General features: G+C 42.1%; 1 protein-coding gene across 1 annotated transcript in view; it reads left to right on the forward strand.

Moving 5' to 3' along the window:
- Nucleotides 1-19,870, forward strand: part of LOC110149873 (seminal ribonuclease-like) — a 41,104-nt gene extending 21,234 nt beyond the window's left edge. Inside the window, exon 2 of the mRNA XM_070468503.1 lies at nucleotides 17,197-19,870. Within this exon, the coding sequence (XP_070324604.1) occupies nucleotides 17,222-17,674 (453 nt within the window). The 5' untranslated portion in view covers nucleotides 17,197-17,221 and the 3' untranslated portion in view covers nucleotides 17,675-19,870. The remainder of the gene's footprint in view (nucleotides 1-17,196) is intronic.
- Nucleotides 19,871-24,569: the final 4,699 nt, after the last annotated feature.

Below are 24,569 nucleotides of genomic sequence, written 5' to 3' on the forward strand. Positions count from 1 at the left end.
CACTTTCATTTTGCACTCACAAACCTTCTTTTTAAACGTTCAGTTGTTTTACCGAATTATAGCTTTTAGTATTGGCTTCCATCTTTGCATATGTTTCACCTTCAGAAATTCCTGTTATCCATATGTTAAATATTCTTTGCTATGTTCCATCATTGTCACTTCCTTTTGTTACTCAATTATTTCATCAACTGGGGACCACAGCCTGGGTTCACCAGATTCCTTAAAAGGAACTGAGTTAACATCTTCTGCTCCCTGTCAGTAACCTAAAGGAAGCAAGGTGATGGGATGTGAGTGACTTAGAGCAGTGACTCACCAATCAGAGAAAAATTACACAAGGAGTGCTTCCTCCCAATGGGAGGGATGTGCCCTGTAAGAATGTTTCTACACTGTGGGGCACCACCCACTGAAGCAAGTTGTGCTGTCATCTCTGGAATCTGGCAGAAAGTGAAAATAAAGACCATTTAAAAAAAAGGTAGTAGAAAATTCTGAAACAGTCATCCATTTTGTAATATGCTCACTGGGAGCTGATGATGGCTCAGATCATGAACTCTTTATTGCAAAATTCAGGCTTAAATTGAAGAAAACAGGGAAAACCACTAGGACATTCAAATCCCTTGTGATTATACAGTGGAAGTGACAAAGAGATTCAAGGGATTAGGTCTGATAGATAGAGTGCCTGAAGAACTATGGACAGAGGTTGTAACACTGTACAGGAGGCAGTGATCAAAAATATCCTCAAGAAAAAGAAATGCAATAAGTCAAAATGGTTGTCTGAGGAGGTCTTACAAATAGCTGAGAAAAGAAGAGAAGTGAAAGGCAGAGAAGAAAAGGAAAGATACCCACCTGAATGCAGAGTTCTGAAGAACAACAAGGAGAGATGAGAGCCTTCTTAAGTGAACAGTGCAAAGAAATAGAGGAAAACAATAGAACTGGAAAGACCAGAGATCTCTTCAAGAAAATTAGAGATATCAAGGGAACATTTCATGCAAGCATGGGCACAATCAAGGACAGAAATGGTATGGACCTAACAGAAGCAGGAAAGATTAAGAAGAGGTGGCAAGAATACACAGAAGAACTATACAAAAAGGGTCTTAATGACTGGAATAACCATGATAGTGTGGTCACTGTCCTAGAGCCAGACATCCTGGAGTGCAAAGTCAAGTGGGCTTTAGGGAGCATCACTACAAGCAAAGCTAATGGAGGTGATAGAATTCCAGCTGAGCTATTTCAAGTCCTAAAAGATGCTGCTGCTAAAATGCTGCACTCAAACTCAGCAGTGGCCGCAGGACTGGAAAAGATCAGTTTTCATTACAGTCCCAAAGAAGGGCAATGCCAAAGAATGTTCAAAGTACCATGTGATTGCACTCATTTCACACGCTAGCAAAGTAGCAAATGCTCAAAATTCTCCATGCTAGGCTTCAGTAGCAAGTGAACTGAGAACTTCCAGATGGTTAAGCTGAATCATAGGGAAAGCAAGGGAATTCCAGAAAAATATCTACTTCTGCTTCACTGACTATGCCTTTGACTGTGTGGACTAAAACAAACTTTGGAAAGTTCTTAAAAGAGATGGGAATATCCGACCACCTTACCTGTCTTCTGAGAAACCTGCAGGCAGGCTAAGAAGCAACAGTTAGCACCAGAAATGGAATACAGACTGGTTCCATACTGGGAAAGGAGTATATCAAGGCTGTATATTGTCACCCTGCTTGTTAAATTATATTCAGGGTAGGTCATGTGAAATGCCAGGCTAGATGAAGTCCAAGTTGGAATCAAGATTGTAGGGAGAAATATCAATAACCTCAGATATGCAGATGACATCACCCTTATGGCAGAAAATGAAGATGAACTAAGAGCCTCTTGATGAAAGTGAAGGAGCAGAGTTAAAAAGCTGGCTTAAAACTCAACATTCAAAAATCTATGATCATGGCATTCGGTCCCATCACTTCATGGCAAATAGATGGGGAAACAATGGAAACAGTGACAGACTTTATTTTGGGGGGCTCCAAAATCACTGTAGATGGTGACTGCAGCCATGAAATTAAAAGATGCTTCTTCCTTGGAAGAAAAACTGTGACAACATATTAAAACCTAGACAACATATTAAAAAGCAGAGACAAAAAAAATAAATAAATAAAAAGCAGAGACATCATTTTGCTGACAAGGGTCCATATAGTCAAAACTATGGTTTTTCCAGTAGTTATGTATGGATGTGAGAGGTGGACCATAAAGAAGGCTGAACACTGAAGAACTGATGCTTTCAAGTTGTGGTGCTGGAGAAGACTCTTGAGAGTCCCTTGGACTGCAAGGAAATCAAAGCAGTCAATCCTAAAGGAAATCAATCCTGAATATTCATTGGAAGGACTGATGCTGAAGCTGAAACTCTAATACTTTGGTCACCTGATGCAAAGAACTGACTCATTGGCAGAGACCTCCTGCTAGGAAAGATTAAAGGTAGGAAGAAAAGGGGATGACAGAGGATGAGATGATTGGATAGCATCACCGACTCAATGGACATGAGTTTGAGCAAGAAGCCTGGAGTTCTGCAGTCCATGGGGTCACAAGGAGTCGGACATGACTGAGTGATTGAAAAACAGCTTGAGAAAAGTTTTAGAAAAATGAAAGTAGATGCCGTCAGCAAGCAAATAATAAGTCCAGGATTCTTTTGCTCCATCCATCCTGCACTTTCAGGGTTTCGTCTGTGAAATGCCAACAGGCATTGAGTCTAAATCTCCCTCCATGGGTTGGTAAATAAGAGACTTAGGTTAGAAAAGCATGTATTTTTGTTTCACCAGCAGTGAGGTGTGTTGTTAACACTCTAAACTTAAACGAAAATCAAGAACTTCAAGGAGAACAAGTCCCTACCTTTCTCCTCAGGTGCACTTGAGAGAGCTCCTCAGGAAAGGCCACCACCTCTGAGGGCAACATTTCAAAGATCTATCAGCTGTCAGGCTGCTGTCCTCAGAAGAGAAAGTCACTGAAGTACTCAGCAGTAGGAGAAAGGTTAAACAAGGGATGGTACCAATGTGGGATGACAAGCTATACTGCTATAAAGTCCACCCAGAAGAAACTATATGGGAGTGGAAAACATTCCTTTTATATTGCTGAGTGCGAAAGCAGAACATACCACACATGTGCCTTTTGGGTGGTGAGATTACAGCTGACTAGACTTGAGATTTTTCCAAATTTTCTCACATTTCTTTATTGAATATATGTTACTTCTTTAACTAGAAAAAATTTTAAATGTCATTTAAAATAGTTGTCCCTTAAATCAGACATTCTGAGGTTCTTTCCAGCCCTCTGCTTCCTGCTGGGGGGACTGTGCCTTTGTCTAGAATCTTGGACTTCTCGGGTACATGATATTGATGGGGAACTAGTTGATATTCCAGGGCTGCTCAGAGAATTCCTGACTATTTTTTATGGGGTCAATACCCCTTTCTCCTAAGAATCCTCCAGGTAAAATGCTTTGCCCTGGGAACAACTGCAATTTCCCCTTTGTTGTCCTTCAGAAGACTGATTGGTAACACACACCACCCAGGGAATCCCTATTTTAATGCAACAATAGTTTCTCTTAGAAGAATTGACTTCTCCCTTGGTCTCCTGCCATTCTTTCTTAAAAAAAAAAAAAGGCAAAATTTGAAGTCAAAAAGAAAGCAGGAGCTTTTTGTGAATACGGATAGAGGTATAATTAAAAGTTCCATAAAGGATTTCCCTGGTGGTTCAGTGGTCAGGAATCCACCTGCCAAAGCAACAGACTTGGCTTCCATCCCTGGTCCAGGAAGATTCCACATACCAAGGTACAAATAAGCCTGTGCACCACAACCCTACCTACCATACCCTCCAGAGCCCGAGAGCCGCAACTACTGAAGCCCAGGCCCTAGAGCCTGTGCTCTGCAACCAGAGAAGCCAGTGCACTAAGTCCATGCATGACTACTAGAAAGTAACTCCTGCTTACTGCCACTGGAGTAAGCTCGCATGCAGCAACAAAAAAACCAATGCAGCACCCCCCCCCCCCGAAAATAGTAAGTAAATAAATAAAAAATTTTAAAAAGTTTCATGAAAAGCCCTGATACTTTAAGCTATGTGACCTCAAGCCAAGTGCTTATGCTTCTTCTGAGTCACCCAAGAGCAGCTTGTATTAGCTACAGAGGGGTCCTTGCAGGCAGTCTTTCAAGCACGGCAAAAAGGAAGGAATTTGTTAAGTTCTCGCTTAACAAATCCAGATAATCTTCCTTTACAAGTTCCGTGGCTATATGGGAAATAAAGCCATACATGCAAACATCACATTATGTGATGGAATCAGCATTATACCTGTGAAAATGTAAACATGACATTAGCTCTTTTAAGCAACATTGCTTAAAATTATTGTCAGATTTGATGTATTTTCACCCTTAAACGCTTATGGAAAAAAAAGAACTTTCTCTTATGTAGGATTATGGGACAGAGAGAGGTAACTACAGGGTCTGCCCATTACTCTATGGAAAATACACTCTCATTAGGTCTGTCACATTCAGACCCTCAGCTTCGGCTTAATTGAGAAACCATCAGGAGAAAGGTCCATGCATATTTGTACATGTTATCCTCTGTACTTAGATCTGTGATTGACACAGGGCAGACTTCCACATTTATTTACAGAAGTGAATTTCCCTATATTCCCATCCAGCTATAGAGTCAGTCTTACCTCAAGCCACATGCACACACATGTGCACACATGTGCACACAAACACACGCATATGCAAATACATACGCAGATGCACACCGAACTGTGTGCCCAGAGGAAATAAACTTGTCAGTCAGTTAACCTCAACCAGGACACCAGACACCTGGAGTTAGGTAAGCTCATGGGGACAGGGGTATGGAACATCTGAAGGAAGAAAAGGAGTCAAGAAGAAAAAAAGAGGAGGAAAGGGCGGGGGTGTAAGGGAACACAAGTGAAGACTTCAAGAGAAAGTGAAGTTTCCAGAAGCTTCTCTTTCTCCCCCCAGGGTGAAGAGTTGGCCAGGCATGGAGACAGATGAGTGGTCACATCTGCTGGGGGCTTCCTGGGACTGGTGTGTCTTTGAATCCCAAATACCTGGCACAGAGTCCATGCTCAGAAATGTTTGATGGATGAATGGAAGGACATCCTGTCCTTACAAACACTGAGTTTGCTAAAAGTCATTAAATATATGGGTCAGAATATTCTACCAGTCATATGTTATCCTACTTTCTGTTATGATCTCAGTGATCGTCTGTCTGGGTTTTCTGCTTTGAACTCTAGCTGTCCTCTAGGATCAGAACCATGACTGGAGCCCCAAAGATTCATATGTCTCACCAGTGCTCTCCCATCAAGAGCTGGCTCATTTCCTAGCCCCTTTGGCTGTAGACAGGAGCCTTCTCTCCACTGTTCATGCAAATATTACCACCTGACTAATAACAGCCAGTGGTACCTGCTTTCTGAGGTGGCACAGTGGTAAAGAGTACCCCTGCCAATGCAGGAGACACAAGAAAAGTGGATTTGATCCCTGGGTCTGGACGATCCTCTGGAGAAGGAGATGGTAACCCACTCCAGTATTCTTGCCAGGAAAATTCAGAGGACAGAGGAGACTGGAGGGCTAAAGTCCATGGGGTCACAAAGAGTCAGGAGCGACACACGCATCTGCCTTTCTATTGGGTTGATTCTTCTAGAATTTTGACATCAGCCTGAATCAACTGGGCATTTCACTCTGGACTCCTGGCGCCTCTCCTTGAGAACCAGCTCTTTAGCCAGCTCAATATATTTTGAAAAAACCAGCTTCTTCTTTTATTCAGTGGCCCAACTCAGGGGTTTTTGTGTGACTGACAATCAAATATGCACATGATAGAGGGAAAGTTGGCATATGTGATTAGATTATGGATCCTCTGGAAATTGGTGCTGTGATGGAATGTTTGATTGTAATCCATATTAACGCTCAGTTCCTATGGTTAACAAGGCTTTAGAGAGGGGTATCTAAAAAGTAGAACCATCCAGGGGAGTTAAAAATGGAACCATCACTTGTAATACATTTGGTTTGCATTTCTTTTCTTCTCCTGAATAATTGATCTCAAAGATCTTTAATTCCCCCATTATCTTAGATGATCAATAGTGCAGGAAGGAAGATTCCACAGGGTGCTCTAAGGGATCAAACACGTTTACTGATTCACATTAGTCAATGGTTACAGGTTAAGACCTTATAACTGAAACCATTGTGAAGTCCATTCAGAGGAGGTAAGAGTAAATAAAGCCATTTCTCTCTTTGACCTTCATTTCTTTTGCTTTTTGTTGTCTTGATAGTGACTTATAAGGATCTCTAATCACTTTGTACTTTAGAAGATCAGTACTGCAGAAACATTAGTCTTATCAGATGCTTTCCTGGGCAGAAATAGTAGTTCCTGTGGGTTGAGGAGAGTTTAAGAAATCTGCTTATCATTGTTGGTTCTAAGATATTTGCAATACATGTTAGAAAACGAAAAGCTGTTATAAGGGGCTTCCCTTCTGACTCAGCTGGTAAAGAATCTGCCTGCAATGTGGGAGACCTGGGTTCAATCCCTGGGTTGGAAAGATCCCCTGGAGAAGCGAAAGGCTACCCGCTCCAGTACTCTGGCCTAGAGAATTCCATGGACTGTATAGTCCATGGGGTCACCAAGAGTCAGACATGACTGAGCAACTTTCACTTCACTTCACTTGTTCTTTATCCCCACATTTTATCCCCTTTCCCCATGGCTCCTGATAAATTTTGGAAAATGCTCTTGAAATATTTTATGGTCTCCTTTGGGTGCTGGGAGTCTTCACTGTCTCATGTTTGCTCTTAAGTGTCACTTTTGTCTTGGTCCCACTAGGCAGTAAACCTGAAAATCAGGAAGAGTCACAGTTCTGAAAAGAACTGATCATGCCCATAGGTCACAGAGCCTTGCCAGATAGAAGCTTTCAAATACTGATGGAAAGGGCATGCCATTCACCTTGATGGCACAAGGACCTACAAAAAAAGCAGGAAGAAACTTCCTGTAGCCTTCCTTCTCCAGGATCAATGCAAGAACTTATTCCCACTCCTTTCCTCATAAAAGCCTCATGCTTCTGAGATGCTGATTGTTGGAATGATGGAAGAGTCTGAACTGAGGGGGTTTGTGAATGAAGTTGCAGAAGGAAAATTTGAGAAAACTTTCTTTCTTAATGTACATCTATTCCCTGATGCCACTGAGCATTCTGAGTCCAGAAAGTGTCTCTTTAAGGTTTCATAGCCAGAAGGGCCTCCATATGGGAACTCCCAACAGATATCCACTCATTCTTCCCTTTAGCATTTCACTTCCAAGGAAAATTTTAGAAAAAGACGTTGGCCCCAGATCTACTCTTTTGTAAAGAGTGGGTGTATAATCTTCACTTTTCTGATAAAAATTTCTGTGTCTTTTTGTTTTCTTGAAGGAAAGATAAGGATATTTTCCCCTTAGAAAAACTAACTTCTTTTAGGGCAGGAATGAATCAGCACATTAAAATATGTGTGTGGTGGGGATGGGGGTGGTGCAGGGAGATCATAAAAACTCAGAAAAATTTCTAAGGTTGCCAAGCCTAGTGAGGCTTGTGTAATAATTGAAAAAACAAAGCAAAACAAACACACCCCCCCCCCCGTTAGTTCTACCTATTCCTGAATGGTTTGAATTATTTTAATTGTGGGATTCATGTACACTATTATGTTTATGTGAATTAGATATAATTCCTGACTTTCAAGCACCTACCTCTAGTTCAGCAAGAGAATATTTTAAGTAGTTGTATAATCAAGCCTTGGTTGAGTTATATTAATGCATACATACGGAATCTAGAAAAATGGTACTGATGAACCTACTTACAGAGCGGGAATAGAGGTGCTGACATAGAGAACAGACTTGTGGACACAGCAAGGGGAAGAGCAGGGTAGGAAAACTGAGAATAGCACTGACATATATACACTACCATGTTTAAAGTAGATAGCTAGCAATAGCTAGCAGGTAGATAGCTTTACAACACGGGGAGCTCAGTCTGATGCTCTGTGTTGACCTAGTTGGGTGTAATGAGGGTGGCAGGGTGGGAATATATTCCCCTCCTCAATAGGAGAATATATTCCCCTATATTCTCCTATTGAGGAGGGGAATAAATTTATATATATATGTCTGATTTACCATGTTGTACTGGAAACTAGCAAAATGTTGTAAAACAATTATATTCCAATTAAAAAATTAACTGTAAAATGCCAGAGAGTTAATGGAGGATAATTTTTTTAATATAAATTTATTCATTCATCCATCAACTATTATTTAAATGCCTAATATGGGCCAAAAAATATGGGAAATGTGCTAAGCATTGGAACTCAGTTTTGAAAAAGAGAAAGGGCCAAATTCTTTTCTTTTTCTTTATAATTTTAAAACACTTTTTACTTTATATTGGAGCATAATTGATTAACAATGTAGCAGGGCCCTACTCTTTTGAATATACTTTGTAGTAGAGGCAGAGAAATGTTAAAGAAGAAACAAATAAATAGTTGAAGATTCTAATAAGAGCTATGAAAGAAAAGGTAAGATGAGTAGATTGAGGAGTTGGTGGATGAAAAGAAGAGAATTGCTAGAGACTGAAGGTTTTCAACCTCCCCCAATTCCTATGCTGGAATCCTAACCCAAATGGGATAGCGTTAGGAGGTGGGGCCTTTGGGGTGATTGGTCATGAGGGTGGAGCCCTCATGGATGACATTAAGTGTCTTTTTATTTTATTTTTATATTTGTGTCCTTTTAAAAGAGATTTTGGAGAGCCCCCTGCCTCTTCTCCTATGTGCACAATATGCCTAGCTGTCCAGTCATGTCCAGCTCTTTGAGATCCCATGGACTGTAGCCCGCCAGACTCCTCTGTCCATGGGGATTCTCCAGGCAAGAACACTGGAGTGGGTTGCCATGCACTCCTCCATGGATCTTCCCAACACAGGGATCGAACCCAGGTCTTCAACCCAGGTCTCCCATATTTCAGGGAGATTCTTTACCGCTGAGCCACCAAGAAAACCCTGGCAAAAAGAGCTGTCTGTGGACCAGAAAACAGGCTCTCCCTAGACATTAAAGATGCTGGTGCCATGATTTCAGACTTCCCAGTCTTCAGGGCCATGAGAGATGAATTTCTGTTGTTCATAAGCCGCCCAGTCTGTGGAAGTTTGTCATAGCAATCTGGAGGCCCTAAGACAAGGACTATAGAGAGGGTGGTTAGAAAAGAACCTCTAATGAAGGGAAATTTAAACTGAAACCTGATGTCATAGAAAAGAACATTTCATGCAGAAAGTGCAGAAGTCCAGGGCCTGGTAAAGGCTTGGCATTTTTCAGGGGCCTACGGAGACCAGTGAGGCTGAGGAGAAGTCAGTGGGTGTGAGATGATGAAGAAGATATGAAAAGAGAAGACATACGTAATAGAGGAGTCAGCAGAAGGGTTAGCAGGGGATTCTCCAGGGAATAGATTTCCTGTCACAGAGTTGGCTTGGCCTCAGGAAAATGATAGATCCCCATTTTCTTAAAGAAAGAGACAATGTTGACTGCAGACTATCATTGGAATGAATTAGGGATCAGCTCACAAAAAGGAGCTATGCAAGATCTGACCCAAACTAGTGCACAGCAGCTGAGGAGCTGTCTGTCCATAGGGACAGACAAAGCTTCTGAGGTTCTTCTGCAGAGGAGAGAGTGATGTAATAAGTCTCATTACTAGACAGAGAAGTTGAGTGATACTTTCCATGGAGGACCATGCTAACATTTCTAATATCAGTGGCCGTCGTGAGAAGTATTCATTGGAATACCAGGAGCAGCCACACAACAGACTGTGTTAAGTACTGACGAATTCTGTTCAGATGTTACTTTCTCATAAGTAGTAAGAACAGAGGAAATTCCCTGACAGTCCAGTGTTTAGGACTCCATGCTTTCACTGCAGAAGGCACAGGTTTCACCCCTGGTGAAGGAACTAAGATCGTAGTTTTTGGCCAAAAAGAGAGAAAACAGAATGCAAGCACAGAGATTTAACACCATTATTATCGAGCTGCAAAGAAGGGATGTGAAGTGATCTGCTGGATTACTAAGGATAGATGTTGAAACTCATTTCATTAGTTTTCTGTAGTTTTCCTTTTTGCAAAAAATTAGGAAGAGTTAGACCAATCTCTAAATTAATCAATTATCCCATACATTAATGGCAATGAGAGATCACTGATAGAATAAAGAACTTCCATTTGATTTCTCCTTTCTCTATCAGTGGTCTAATTTTCTCCTTTATTGGCATCATTTATCATGGTCTAATCAACCTATCTGTGCAGAAAGCAGTCAGCCCCTCCTCTCTAGGTGCACGGCTACTGGGTTCAGCCTGCCCAAGAGCCTGATGGCTTGTTCTCAGGATGGATTCATTGAATCCTACAGATCTCACAAACCTTTACATGTTCCTGATCAATATCAAGGCTTCCTTCTCATTTCTCTGCCTGGTGCAAACCCTGAACCTGCCCCTGCCCCCACTGTAGCTTCTCCAGCAAAGGCTTTAGTCTCTTGAGGTCACCCACCTGCTCCTCTCTCTTTTTTTTTTCCATTTATTTTTATTTGCTCCTCTCTTTTGTGTGTGTTTTAGTTGTCTCCAGGGCGCAGCCTGAGGTTCTCATGTCACTCATGCAAAAGTCTGGAGTCATGGACCTGGAGGCTATACAGATTCCTTTCCTGTGCCATCCACCCTCTCTCAGCTGTGTATCACAGGGAGACCTGTCCACCTGTGAACACCTACACACATTCCAAGTCTCAATTTAAAGGTCAGCTACTCCGTGCAGCCTTCTTTGGAACAATTCCTCTTCCTTTCCTTACGCTCCTTGCACACTGAAAACTTTTTGTAATAGCTTGGCTCCCCCTATAGAACTGTCAGCGCCTTGAGGGCAGGTACTGTGTCTTGTCTCTGTGTGGTAATAAGAACTAGTGTGTAGTAGATGCCTGGTAAATAATTGTCAAAGAAGTTAATTACAGTGAACATCTATCATAAGAGAAGTCAATGAGGTAACAGGAAGTAAAACACAGTACCCCTACGTTAGTTTGCTTCCTGTTTTTGTATACAGATTTATCAGTTGGCCCAATAATATCCTTGACAGCATAAATGTTTCTACAGGTAGCCCTCACCTTCAGCCTATAAAGGTTCCTGCCCACTGATTGACAGTGGCGGAGTCAGCCTTTAGACAGACGTCTGCCCTCCCCACCCCCAGTTGCCAGCATTGGCAAGAGAACAAACTTTCCTTTCACCAACGTGGGCCTCTTTAATGCCTCTTGGGTGGTGAGCAGCCCAACCCCACTTTTTGGTAACAATACTTAGGGATGCCTATGTGGTAGGCTATTGAAGACTCTTCTTTGGGTTTAAGAAAGCTTGTTCATATTTGAACTGTGACCCTGAAATCTTCTTGTTGGACCAACTCCTTGAAATTCTTCTGGCACTGAAAAAGTGCCCCAAGAATGACTGTTTTCATGCAGCCATGCCCAGCACATTGGTGGGACCCACCTGAGGAATGCAAAGCACCCTATGAGGCCCTTTTAGGGCAGGCCCTCTAACTTATTTCTGTGCTCCCATTGTTGAATGAATGAATGAATCAGTGGAGGGAGGAGCCAAGATGGCGGAGGAATAGGACGGGGAGACCACTTTCTCTCCTACAAATTCATCGAAAGAACATTTGAACGCTGAGCAAATTTCACAAAACAACTTCTGATCGCTAGCAGAGGACATCAGGTGCCCAGAAAAGCAGCCCATTGTCTTTGAAGGGAGGTAGGACAAAATATGAATGAATCAGTGATCAAATTCTAAACTGGTTAGTGTGGGTACCCACTCAGATCTGCAGAGTTGATATGAAGGTTATTATGTTTTTTGAAGGTTATTTTAAACAAGATATTTGACACCCAGCAGATGCAGAAAGAAGCTTTTTTGGAGCATCTCTTATCTGAATAAAAGTAGAGTCTTCTGAGGGTAAAGTTGCTATAAATCCACTTATGAGCGTTTTACAGCCTGAGAAAAGATCGACCACTCACATTTGCATAGACAGATATTATCACAAATTATTTTCCATCCAGTTTATTCCCTTAAAAATCTCATTTATTTCCTGTAGAATCCCTATTTGCTCCCCCCACACACATTAAGTTCAGTTCAGTTCAGTCACTCAGTCGTGTCCAACTCTTTGTGACCCCCATGGTCTGCAGCATGCCAGGCTTCCCTGTCCATCACCAACTCCTGGAGCTTACTCAAACTCATGTCCACTGAGTCAGTGATGCCATCCAACCATCTCATCCTCTGTTGTCCCCTTCTCCTCCCACCTTCAATTTCTCCTAGCATCAGGGTCTTTTTTTAATGAGTCAGTTCTTTGTATCAGGTGGCCAAAATATTGGAGTTTCAGCTTCAGCATCAGTCCTTCCAATGTATTCAGGACTGATTTCCTTTAGGATAGACTGGTTGGATCTCCTTGCAGTCCAAGGGACTCTCAAGAATCTCCAACACCACAGTTCAAAAGCATCAATTTTTTGGCACTCAGCTTTCTTTATAGTCCAACTCACGCATTCATACATGACTACTGGAAAAACCATAGCTTTGACTAGACAGACCTTTGTTGGCAATGTAATGTCTCTGTTTTTTAATATGCTGTCTAGGTTGGTCATAACTTTTCTTCCAAGGAGCAACTGTCTTTTCATTTCATGGCTGCAGTCACCATCTGCAGTGATTTTGGAGCCCAAAGAAATAAAGTCTCTCATCGTTTCCATTGTTTCCCCATCTATTTGCAATGAGGTGATGGGAGTGGATGCCATACTCTTAGTTTTCTGAATGATGAGTTTTAAGCCAATTTTTTTTACTCTCCTCTTTCACTTTCATCAGGAGGCTCTTTAGTTCTTCTTCACTTTCTGCCGTAAGGGTGGTGTCATCTGCATATCTGAGGTTATTGATATTTCTCCCGGCAATCTTGATTCCAGCTTGGGCTTCATCCATCTCACTGCACGACAGGCCAATGAATCCAAGAGATGAGGCATTGAGTCAAAATATATGACTTTATTTGAAAAGTTGGCTGACTGAGAAGATGGCTGACTAATGTCTCAAAATAATTATCTTCCTTTGATCAGGATGTCAGGTTTCTTTATGGATCAGAGATGGGGGAAGGTGAATAAGCAAGGTAAAAAGGTCATTAATCTTGCAAGTATTTCTAGAATGACAAGTCTCAGGCAGGGGGAATGTGTTAATTTCTTCCTTCCTGCCATCTATTGGTAGACAGGGTTCTGAACAAGGCACTTTATTTTTTTTATTTATTTGTTTTTTAACCTGGAACATTTTATTTATTTATTTCATTTATTTTTATTAGTTGGAGGCTAATTACTTTACAATATTGTAGTGGTTTTTGTCATACATTGACATGAATCAGCCATGGATTTACATGTATTCCCCATCCCGATCCCCCCTCCCGCCTCCCTCTCCACCCAATCCCTCTGGGTCTTCCCAGTGCACCAGGCCTGAGAACTTGTCTCATGCATCCAACCTGGGCTGGTGATCTGTTTCACCATAGATAATATACATGTTTCGATGCTGTTCTCTCAAAACATCCCACCCTCGCCTTCTCCCACAGAGTCCAAAAGTCTGTTCTGTACATCTGTGTCTCTTTTACTGTTTTGCATATAGGATTATCATTACCATCTTTCTAAATTCCATATATATGTGTTAGTATATTGTAATGGTCTTTATCTTTCTGGCTTACTTCAGTCTGTATAATGGGCTCCAGTTTCATCCATCTCATTAGAACTGATTCAAATGGCTTTAGAACTGATTTTTAATGGCTGAGTAATATTCCATGGTGTATATGTACCACAGCTTCCTTATCCATTCATCTGCTGATGGGCATCTAGGTTGCTTCCATGTCCTGGCTATTATATAAACAGTGCTGCGATGAACATTGGGGTGCACATGTCTCTTTCAGATCTGGTTTCCTCGGTGGGTATGAGAACAAGGCACTTTATTTATTTATTTTTTTTTTTAATTTTTATTAGTTGGAGGCTAATTACTTTACATCATTACAGTAGTTTTTGTTATACATTGATATGAATTAGCCATGGATTTACATGTATTCCCCATCCCAGTCCCCCCTCCCACCTCCCTCTCCACCCGATCCCTCTGGGTCTTCCCAGTGCACCAGGCCCGAGCACTTGTCTCATGTACCCAACCTGAGCTGGTTATCCGTTTCACCCTAGATAATATACATGTTTCAATGCTGTTCTCCTGAAACATCCCACCCTCTCCTTCTCCCAGAGTCCACAAGTCTGTTCCATACATCTGAGTCTCTTTTTCTGTTTTGCATATAGGGTTATCGTTACCATCTTTCTAAAGTCCATATATATGTGTTAGTATACTGTAATGGTCTTTATCTTTCTGGCTTACTTCGCTCTGTATAATGGGCTCCAGTTTCATCCATCTCATTAGAACTGATTCAAATGAATTCTTTTTAATGGCTGAGTAGTATTCCATGGTGTACATGTACCACAGCTTCCTCATCCATTCGTCTGCTGATGGGCATCTGGGTTGCTTCCATGTCCTGGCTATTATAAACAGTGCTGCGATGAACATTGGGGTGCATGTGGCTCTTTCAGATCTGGTTTCCTTGGTGTGTATGCCCAGAAGTGGGATTGCTGGGTCATATGGCAGTTCTATTTCCAGCTTTTTAAGAAATCTCCACACTGTTTTCCATAGTGGCTGTACTAGTTTGCATCCCCACCAACAGTGTAAGAGGGTTCCCTTTTCTCCACACCCTCTCCAGCATTTATTGCTTGTAGACTTTTGGATAGCAGCCATCCTGACTGGCGTGTAATGGTACCTCATTGTGGTTTTGATTTGCATTTCTCTGATAATGAGTGATGTTGAGCATCTTTTCATGTGTTTGTTAGCCATCTGTATGTCTTCCTTGGAGAAATGTCTGTTGAGTTCTTTGGCCCATTTTTTGATTGGGTCATTTATTTTTCTGGAGTTGAGCTGGAGGAGTTGCTTGTATATTTTTGAGATTAATCCTTTGTCTGTTGCTTCATTTGCTATTATTTTCTCCCAATCTGAGGGCTGTCTTTTCACCTTGCTTATAGTTTCCTTTGTTGTGCAAAAGCTTTTAAGTTTCATTAGGTCCCATTTGTTTATTTTTGCTTTTATTTCTGAAATTCTGGGATGTGGGTCATAGAGGATCCTGCTGTGATTTATGTCGGAGAGTGTTTTGCCTATGTTCTCCTCTAGGAGTCTTATAGTTTCTGGTCTTACATTTAGATCTTTAATCCATTTTGAGTTTATTTTTGTGTATGGTGTTAGAAAGTGTTCTAGTTTCATTCTTTTACAGGTGGTTGACCAGTTTTCCCAGCACCACTTGTTAAAGAGGTTATCTTTTTTCCATTGTATATCCTTGCCTCCTTTGTCGAAGATAAGGTGACCATAGGTTCGTGGACTTATCTCTGGGCTTTCTATTCTGTTCCATTGATCTATATTTCTGTCTTTGAAGGCACTTTATTTTAACAGTCAGGCAGAGGGGCAGGATTCTCTGAGGCAGGCCTTTATATATGATCATAATAACAAAAGCAAGTCAAAGAAACAGTTCGTACATGGAGTCGGAATTGACTTCTCCCTGCAATATATCTATATATATATGTGTGTGTGTGTGTGTGTGTGTGTGTGTGTGTATGTATGTATATATATATATATATATATTTATATATTGAGAAATGAAATATTTCAGTAAACATGGATGTCACAGTCACCAGTGATTTTTAGCTCTCCAATGTGAGCTGGTAAGCCCTAAGGGCACCCAGCAAGGAGAAGAATAACTGCCGTCTGGCAAACTGTGGAAAATTCTGAAAGAGATGGGAATACCAGACCACCTGACCTGCCTCTTGAGAAACCTGTATGCAGGTCAGGAAGAAACAGTTAGAACTGGACATGTAACAGTGGACTGGTTCCAAATAGGAAAAGGAGTACATCAACACTGTATATTGTCACCCTGCTTATTTAATTTATATGCAGAGTACATCATGAGAAACGCTGGGCTGGAAGAAGCACAAGCTGGAATCAAGATTGCCAGGAGAAATATCAATAACTTCAGATATGCAGATGACACCACCCTTATGGCAGAAAGTGAAGAGGAACTAAAGAGCCTCTAGATGAAAGTGAAAGAGGAGAGTGAAAAAAGTTGGCTTAAAGCTTAACATTCAGGACACTAAGATCATGGCATCTGGTCCCATCACCTCATGGGAAATAGATGGGGAGACAGTGGAAACAGTGTCAGACTTTATTTTTTTGGGATCCAAAATCACTGCAGATGGTGATTGCAGCCATGAAATTAAAAGACGCTTACTCCCTGGAAGGAAAGTTATGACCAACCTAGAGAGCATATTAAAAAGCAGAGACATGACTTTGCCAACAAAGGTCTGTCTGGTCAAGGCTATGGTTTTTCCAGTGGTCATGTATGGATGTGAGAGTTGGACTCTAAAGAAAGCTGAGTGCCAAAAAATTGATGCTTTTGAACTGTGGTGTTGGAGAAGACTCTTGAGAGTCCCTTGGACTGCAAGGAGATCCAAGCAGTCCATCCTAAAGGAGATCAGTCCTGGGTGTTCATTGGAAGGGCTGATGCTGAAGCTGAAACTCCAACACTTTGGCCACCTCATGCGAAGAGTTGACTCATTGGAAAAGATCCTGATGCTTGGAGGGATTGGGGGCAGGAGGAGAAGGGGCTGACAGAGGATGAAATGGCTGGATGGCATCACCGACTCGATGGGCATGAGTTTGAGTAAACTCCGAGAGATGGTGATGGACAGGGAGGCCTGGCATGCTGTGATTCATGGGGTCACAAAGAGTCGGACACGACTGAGCGACTAAACTGAACTAAACTAAAAGAGCTGCATGAGTGTATTTTATCTTCCAAATATATTTCATATCAAAAGACCTTCTATATTCAAAGACAGGACTGCTAGGATTTTAGGTCATTTCTGAGGTCATCACCTAGAGAGGAGGATGACCCCTCTGTAGGAAGTGGGAGTCAAATGTTTGTGGGAAGAGTATATGTGAGTATCTCCTTACCTAGAAAGGTTCTTAGGAAGAGGAACATCTTTCTGGTTGACTGTAAGCCAGGGAGGCTACAGGTGGGAGCTGGGGTTCCCTTTCTAAGGCGATGCTTTTCCTCCTCTCCCCCTTTCCTCATTCAGGTTCCTCCAGGGGAGTGAGGTCATCATGGCTCTGAAGTCTCTAGTCATGTTGTCACTGCTGGTCCTGGTGCTGCTGCTGGTGCGGATCCAGCCTTCCCTGGGCAAGGAATCTGCAGCCGCCAAGTTTGAACGGCAGCACACGGACTCTGGCAGCTCCCCCAGCAGCAGCTCCAACTACTGCAACCTGATGATGGTCTGCTGGAAGATGACCCAGGGGAAATGCAGGCCAATGGACACCTTTGTGCACGAGTCCCTGGCCAATGTCAAGGCCGTGTGCTCCCAGAAGAAAGTCACCTGCAAGAATGGGCAGTCCAACTGCTACCAGAGCAACTCTGCCATGCACATTACAGAGTGCCGCAAGACTGGCAGCTCCAAGTACCCCAACTGTGCCTACAAGACCACCCGGGTGGAGAAACGCATCATAGTGGCTTGTGAAGGAAAACCGTATGTGCCAGTCCACTTTGGTGCTTCAGTGTAGGTCTCCACCTGAGGCCAGAGCAGCAAAATGCGCCACTTCATCACAAAGGCATCTGCCTCTCCCTCATGTTTCCTTGCCCTGGGAGCAATAACTCAAGTTAGTTAAGGCTTTTATCCCTGCAACTCCCACCACACACACACCACCCCCTACCCCCCACACCATGTTTCCCTGGCATGAGGGTAATAACTCAAGCTAGTTAGGGCTCTTATCCAACACACACATGCTCCCCTGGCCTGAGGCTTGCCCCTGTGTAGTTGGGGGGTGAGGAGTGGGTTGTAATATGGGACCCATGTTAACCAAATCACCGCTACTTTCAATAAAACACACTTGCAACCACCTGAATTACTGATGCTGTCCTCATGTATGAGGGCTTCTGTGGTTGTGGTGCATAGGCTCAGCTGCTCCAGGGCATGTGGAATCTTCCTGACCCAGTGATCGAACTCACATCCCCTGCATTGACAGGCAGTGCCACTAGGGAGGTCCCCATTTTCCTTTTTTTGAGGAGCTATTGCCAAATCAGAAAGATGGTTCTCTCTCACTTGGAAACTTGGAACTCTCTTTTCAGAGGCTAGAAAGGACTTCAGAGATCACCAAATAAGGGGTTGATAAGTAGATTTCAGCTTGTGGGCCAACTCTAAGTGGAAATGCCTGCCTAGAATGTTGTAGAAAAATGCCTAAACAGTGATGTGATGGAGCAGTGGTCTCCACCAAAGGCTTGAGGGAGGTGATGTGAAGGTGTATGTGTCATCCAGTGGCCATCCCTGACCTAATGAAACCCCTGCCTTTTACAGGAGGGCACCCTGAGTCTTAGAGAGGTTAAGTGACCTGCTCCTGGCATCTGTTAGTGTCTGACAGAGACCAGACCCTGGGTGTCCGGGCCGCTCAGTTGTTGCTCCTTCCACTACTGGAGTCTGCCACAAGGGGGAAATCACCCAGTCTCCCTCCTTCATGGAGAGCTGTGGAGTCATAGCTTTCTCTGCCCGAGTTGTTGGTAGCTCACACAGGTTCCCAGTGCTCCTGTCTGCGAGGCTACTCAGTTCTCCACAATCCTTGCTTACATCATTGAAAAGACCAGACTTGGCTTCTGGCAGCATGTAATCATTTCATATGATCCTCTGTGCACACTTGCATCTGGCTCTAGACGAGGTCATAAAGCTAGAGAGAGATCCTACTGCCAACCAGTCTAACCAGTTCTGTCATCATGTGTACTACATTTATAAATAGTGGAATCAACTGTGTGTTTTTAGGTAAAGTGAGTGCTTAACCTTGGAGTCTGTGGTGTGAGGGGCGGACAGCTGATTCAGTGGTAGTAGGGAATCTCACTCCTTACAGTGAGGCTGGAGGAGGGGAAAAAGGGGAAACTCTTTCTAGATCTATTTTCTTTAGATAGAATTTTCCCTAAGTTCGTCTAACTCTTGCTTCCAAACGGAAGTTCCTCATTGATCTTCCTGAGCTAGAGCTAAGAAAGCATTTTAATGGAGGTTCAAACACTCACTTGGAATTTTGCTCCATCTACTCTATAGAGTCACCAGCTTTGGCTACTGGTTCCCTGCGTGTTCTGGGCCAGGGGACCTTGTGAACTTCCGTCTTTGGGCTCCACTTTTCCACTGCAGGGGGCAGTGTTCCCTCCCTGGTTGGGGAACTAAGGCCACAGGGTGGGACCAAAAACCATCCAAAGAACAACAGCAACAAAAACCAGAGGTTTCTCTTCTGTGGAGAGAGTATTGCTGCCTCACAAATAAAGGAGTACTAACCTCTTCCAGACTAACTCAAGCAGATTAATCTTAAAATTGAGGTGCTAACTGTGAAGATGGGCATCTGTATAAAGATAGAAATGACTATATCCTGTGACTCTTCTAAGATCCCTCTGATGGGAGGGATTGCCCTGCAACAATATTGCTACACTGGGGGATACCACTCACTGAGTCAAACTGTGCTGTCATCTCTGGAATCTGGCAGAAAGTGAAAAATAAAAGCCATTTTTATAAGTAAATAATAGAAAATTCTGGAACAATCATCCATTTCATAATTTGATCACTTTGAGAAAAGTTTTAGAAAAATGAAATAGAAAGTAGGTGAAGTCAAGTCTGCGCTTTCAGGGTTTTGTCTGTGAAATGCCAACAGTCACTGAGGCTGGCCCAGATATCCCTCCATGGATTGGTAAATAAGGGGCTTTGGTTAGAAGAATGTGCATTTTGTTTCACCAGCAGTGAGATGTGTTAACACGCTAAGGTAAGGTAAGTGAAGTCGCTTAGTCGTGTCAAACTCTTTGCGACCCCATGGACTGTAGCCTACCAGGATCCTCCATCCATGGGATTTTCTAGGCAAGAGTACTGGAGTTGGTTGCCATTTCCTTCTCCAGGGGATCTTTCCAACCCAGGGACCGAACCCGGGTCTCCCGCATTGCAGGCAGACACTTTACGGTCTGAGTCACTGTGGCGCTTTAGAGTTAATGCTCTAAACTGAAACAAAACCCAAGAACTTTAAGGACAACAAGTCCCTACCCTTCTCATCAGGTGCACTTGAAAGGGCTCATCAGGATAGTTCACCACCACTGAGGGCAACATTTCAAAGTTATCAGCTCTCAGGCTGCTGTCCTGAAAATGGAAAGTAACTGAAATACTCAGCAGTAGGACAAAGGTTAAACAAGTGATGGCACCAATGTAGGATGGAAAATTTTGCTGCCATAAATTCTACCCTAGGAGAACTATATGGAAATGGAAAACATTCCTTTTATGTTGCTTTTATGAAAAAGCAGAATATGGACTAGTATGTATCTCACCACACATTTTAGTTTTAAATATAATCAGGAAAAATACTGGATGGAAATTTGTAAATACAAAAAGCATTTGTCCTTTGGTTGGTGAGATTACAACTGACTAGATTTGGAATTTTCCCAAATTTTCTAACATTTATTTACTGAATATGTGCTACTTTTTAAAACTAGAAACCAATTTAAAATGTCATTTAATTCTTTTTTCCCCTCATGTGCATGCTTTGATGTGTAAAAGGAAACCATAACTTCTGTGAAATCATTTTGCTTTTCAAAAGTATGTTTGTATTTATTTTTTATTTATTTATTTATTTATTTTTTCATTTAAAAAAAAATGTCATTTAAAATAGTTGCCCCTTAAACCAGACATTCTGAGGTTCTCTCCAATCCTCTGCTTGCTGCAGTGAAGACTGCACACTTACCTGGAATTTTGGACTCCTCCTCAGGTAGGTGATATCGATGGGGGAATGTTTGGAATTCCAGGGCTGCTCAGAGAATTCTTAACTACTTTTTATGTGGTCAGTCCACATATTTCTCCCAAGAACCCTCCAGGTAAAATGTTTTCCCCTCCTTATAATTACAGTTTCCCAATTGCTGTCCTTCAGAAGTCTGATTGGTAACATACACCTTCCAGGATATCTCTATTTTAATGCAACAATATTTTTTCTAAGAATTGCCATTGACTTCTCCCTTGGTCTTCTGCCATCCATTCTAAGAAAAGTCAAAGAAGCTTGCTGTCAGCAAGAAAGTAGGATCTTTGTGTGAATACATATAAAGGTATAATTAAAAGTTCTATTAAGGACTTCCTGGTGGTCCCAGTGGTTAACAATCTGGCTGCCAAAGTAGGGAACACCACTTCTATCCCTGGTCCAGGAAGACTCCACATGCCAGGGTACAAATGAGCCTGTGCACCATAGCTATAAAGCCTGCCCTCCAGAGCCCGAGAGCCGCTACTGCAGAAGGCTGTAGAACCTGTGCTCTGCAACAGAAGCCAGGGCAGTAAGAAGTACATTAACGACAGCTAGAAAGTAACTCCTGCTTGCTGCGAGTGGAGTACACTCACTGCAAGCCCACCTGCAGCAACAAAAACTTAGCACAGCTAAAAAAGAAGATGGTAAATAAAAATTTAAAGAAGTTTTATTAAAAGCCCTGATACTTTTAAGCTGTGTGACCTCAAGCAAAGTGCTTGGACCTTCTTCTGAGTCACCCCAGAGCAGCTTGTATTAGCTACAGAGGGGTGCTTACAGACTATTTTTAAAGCCCCAAAGAAAGGTACAAGCACTTTGCTTGAGGTTAGGTTAGGCATTATAATGGATCCTCTGAAAACTGATGCTGTGATGGAATGCTTGATTCTAACCCACATTAATGCTCAGCTACTATGGTTAACAAGGCTTTAGAAAAGTATCTAAAAAGTTAGTAACACCATTCAGGGCAGTAAAAAATGGAACTGTCACATCCATTTGGTTTGCATTTCTTTTCTTCTCTGGAAGAGTTTATCTTAAATGTCTTTAATTCCCCCATTATCTTAGATGATCAGTAGTGCACGAAGGAAGATTCCACAAGGTGCTCTAAGGGACCAAACATATTTACTGTTTCACGTTAGTCAATGGTTACAGGTTAAGGCTATTCAGAGGATGTAAAGGAAATAAAGTCTTTGACCTTCACTTCTTCCACTTTTTGTTGTCCTGATAGTGACGTGTGTGTGTTAGTCGCTTAGTTGTGTCTGACTCTTTGTGACCCCATAGACTGTAGCATGCCAGGCTTCCCTGTCCATCACCAGTTCCCGGAGCTTGCTCAAACTCATGAACATTGAGTCAGTGATGCCATCCAACCATCTCATCTCTGTTGTCCCTTTCTCCTCCCACCTTCAATCTTTCCCAGCATCAGGGTCTTTTTTTTAGTGAGTCAGTTCTTTGCATCAGGTGGCCAAAATATTGGAGTTTCAGTTTCAGCATCAGTCCTTCCAATGAATATTCAGGAGATTTCCTTTAGGATTGACTGGTTGGATCTGCTTGCTGACCAAGGGACTCTCAAGAGTCTTCTCCAACACTGCAGTTCAAGAGCATCAATTCTTCAGTGCTCAGCTTTCTTTATGGTCAGACTCTCACACCCATACATGACTACGGGGAAAACCGTAGTTTTGACTTGATGGACCTTTGTCGGTAACATCTCTGCTTTTTAATATGTTCTCTAGGTTTGTCATAACTTTTCTTCCAAGAAGCAACTGTCTTTTAATTTTATGGCTGCAGTTACCATCTGCAGTGATTTTGGAGCCCAAGAAAATAAAGTCTGTCACTGCTTCCTTTGTTTCCCCACCTATTTGCCATGAAGTGATGGGACCAGATGCCATGATCTTAGTTTTTTGAATGTTGAGTTTTAAGCCAACATTTTCACTCTCCTCTTTCATTTTCATCAAGAGGTTTTTAGTTCCTCTTCACTTTCTGCCATAGGGTGGTGTCATCTGCATTATCTGAGGTTATTGACATTTCTCTTGGCAATTTTGATTCCAGCTTGTGCTTCATCCAGTCCAGCATTTCTCATGACATACTCTGCATATAATTTAAATAAGCAAGGTGACAATATACAGCTTTGACAGACTCCTTTCCCATTTGGAACCAGTCTGCTGTTCTATGTCCAGTTCTAACTGTTGCTTCTTGACCTGCATACAGGTTTCTCAGGAGGCAGGTCAATAGGTCTGCTATTCCCATCTCATTAAGAATATTCCACAGTTTGTTGTGATCTACATAGTCGAAGGCTTTAGCGTAGTCAATGAAGAAGAAGTAGACGTTCTTCTGGAATTCTCTCGCTTTTTCTATGATCCAACAGATGTTGGCAATTTGATCTCTCATTTTTCTGCATTTTCTAAATCAGCTTGACCATCTGGAAGTTCTCTGTTCACGTCTGTTGAAGTCTCACTTGGAGAATTTTGAGCATTACTTTGCTGGTGTGTGAAATGAGTGCATTTGTGCAGCAGTTTGAACATTCTTTGGCATTGCCCTTATTTGGGATTAGAATGAAAACTTACTTTTTCCAGTCCTGTGGCCACTGCTGACTTTTCCAAATTTGCTGGCATATTGAGTGCAGCACTTTCACAGCATCATCTTTTAGGATTTGAAATAGCTCAGCTGGAATTACATCACCTCCACTAGCTATGTTCGTAGTGATGCTTCTTAATGCCCGCTTAACTTCGCACTCCAGGATGTCTAACTCTAGGTAAGTGATTACATCATCATGTTATCTGGGTCATTAGATCTTTTTTGTAGAGTTCTTCTGTGTATTCTTGCCACCTCTTCTTAATGTCTTCTGCTTCTGTTAGGTTCATACAGTTTCTGTCCTTTATTGTGCCCATCTTTGCATGAAATGTTCCCTTGTTATCTCTAATTTTCTTGAAGAGATCTCTAGCATTTCCTAGTCTATATTTTCCTGTATTTATTTGAATTCTTCATTTAAGAAGGCTTCCTTATCTCTCCTTGGTCTTCTTGAAACTCTGGATTCAGATTTATATATCTTTCCTTTTCTCCTTTGCCTTTCATTTCTCTTCTTTTCTCAGCTATTTGTAAGGCCTCCTCAGACAACCATTTTGCCTTTTTGCATTTCTTCTTCTTGGGAATGGTCTTGATTACTGTCTCATGTACAGTGTTACAAACCTCTGTCCATAGTTCTTCAGGCACTCTATCTATCAGATCTAATCCTTTGAATCTATTTGTCACTTCCACTGTATAATCATAAGGGATTTGACTTAGGTCATACCCACATGGTCTAGTGGTTCAACTTCAACTTCTTTGGCATTAGTGGTTGGGGCATAGACTTGGATTATTGTGATATTGAATGTTTTGCCTTGGAAACAAATAGAGATCATTCTGTCGTTTTTGAGATTGTACCCAAGTACTGCATTTTGGGCTCTTTTGTTGACTATAAGGGCTATTCCATTTCTTCTATGGAATTCTTGCCCACAGTAGTAGATATAATGATCATTTGAATTAAACTCACCATTAGAAGTATGAAAGATACTCTTGTGACCCCATGGACTGTAGCCCTCCAGGCTCCTCTGTCCATGAGATTTTCCAGGCAGGAATAATGGAGTGGGTTGCCACTTCCTTCTCCAGGGAATCTTCCTGACCC

Source organism: Odocoileus virginianus, chromosome 6 (assembly GCF_023699985.2).
Source record: "Odocoileus virginianus isolate 20LAN1187 ecotype Illinois chromosome 6, Ovbor_1.2, whole genome shotgun sequence".
NCBI lineage: Eukaryota > Metazoa > Chordata > Mammalia > Artiodactyla > Cervidae > Odocoileus > Odocoileus virginianus.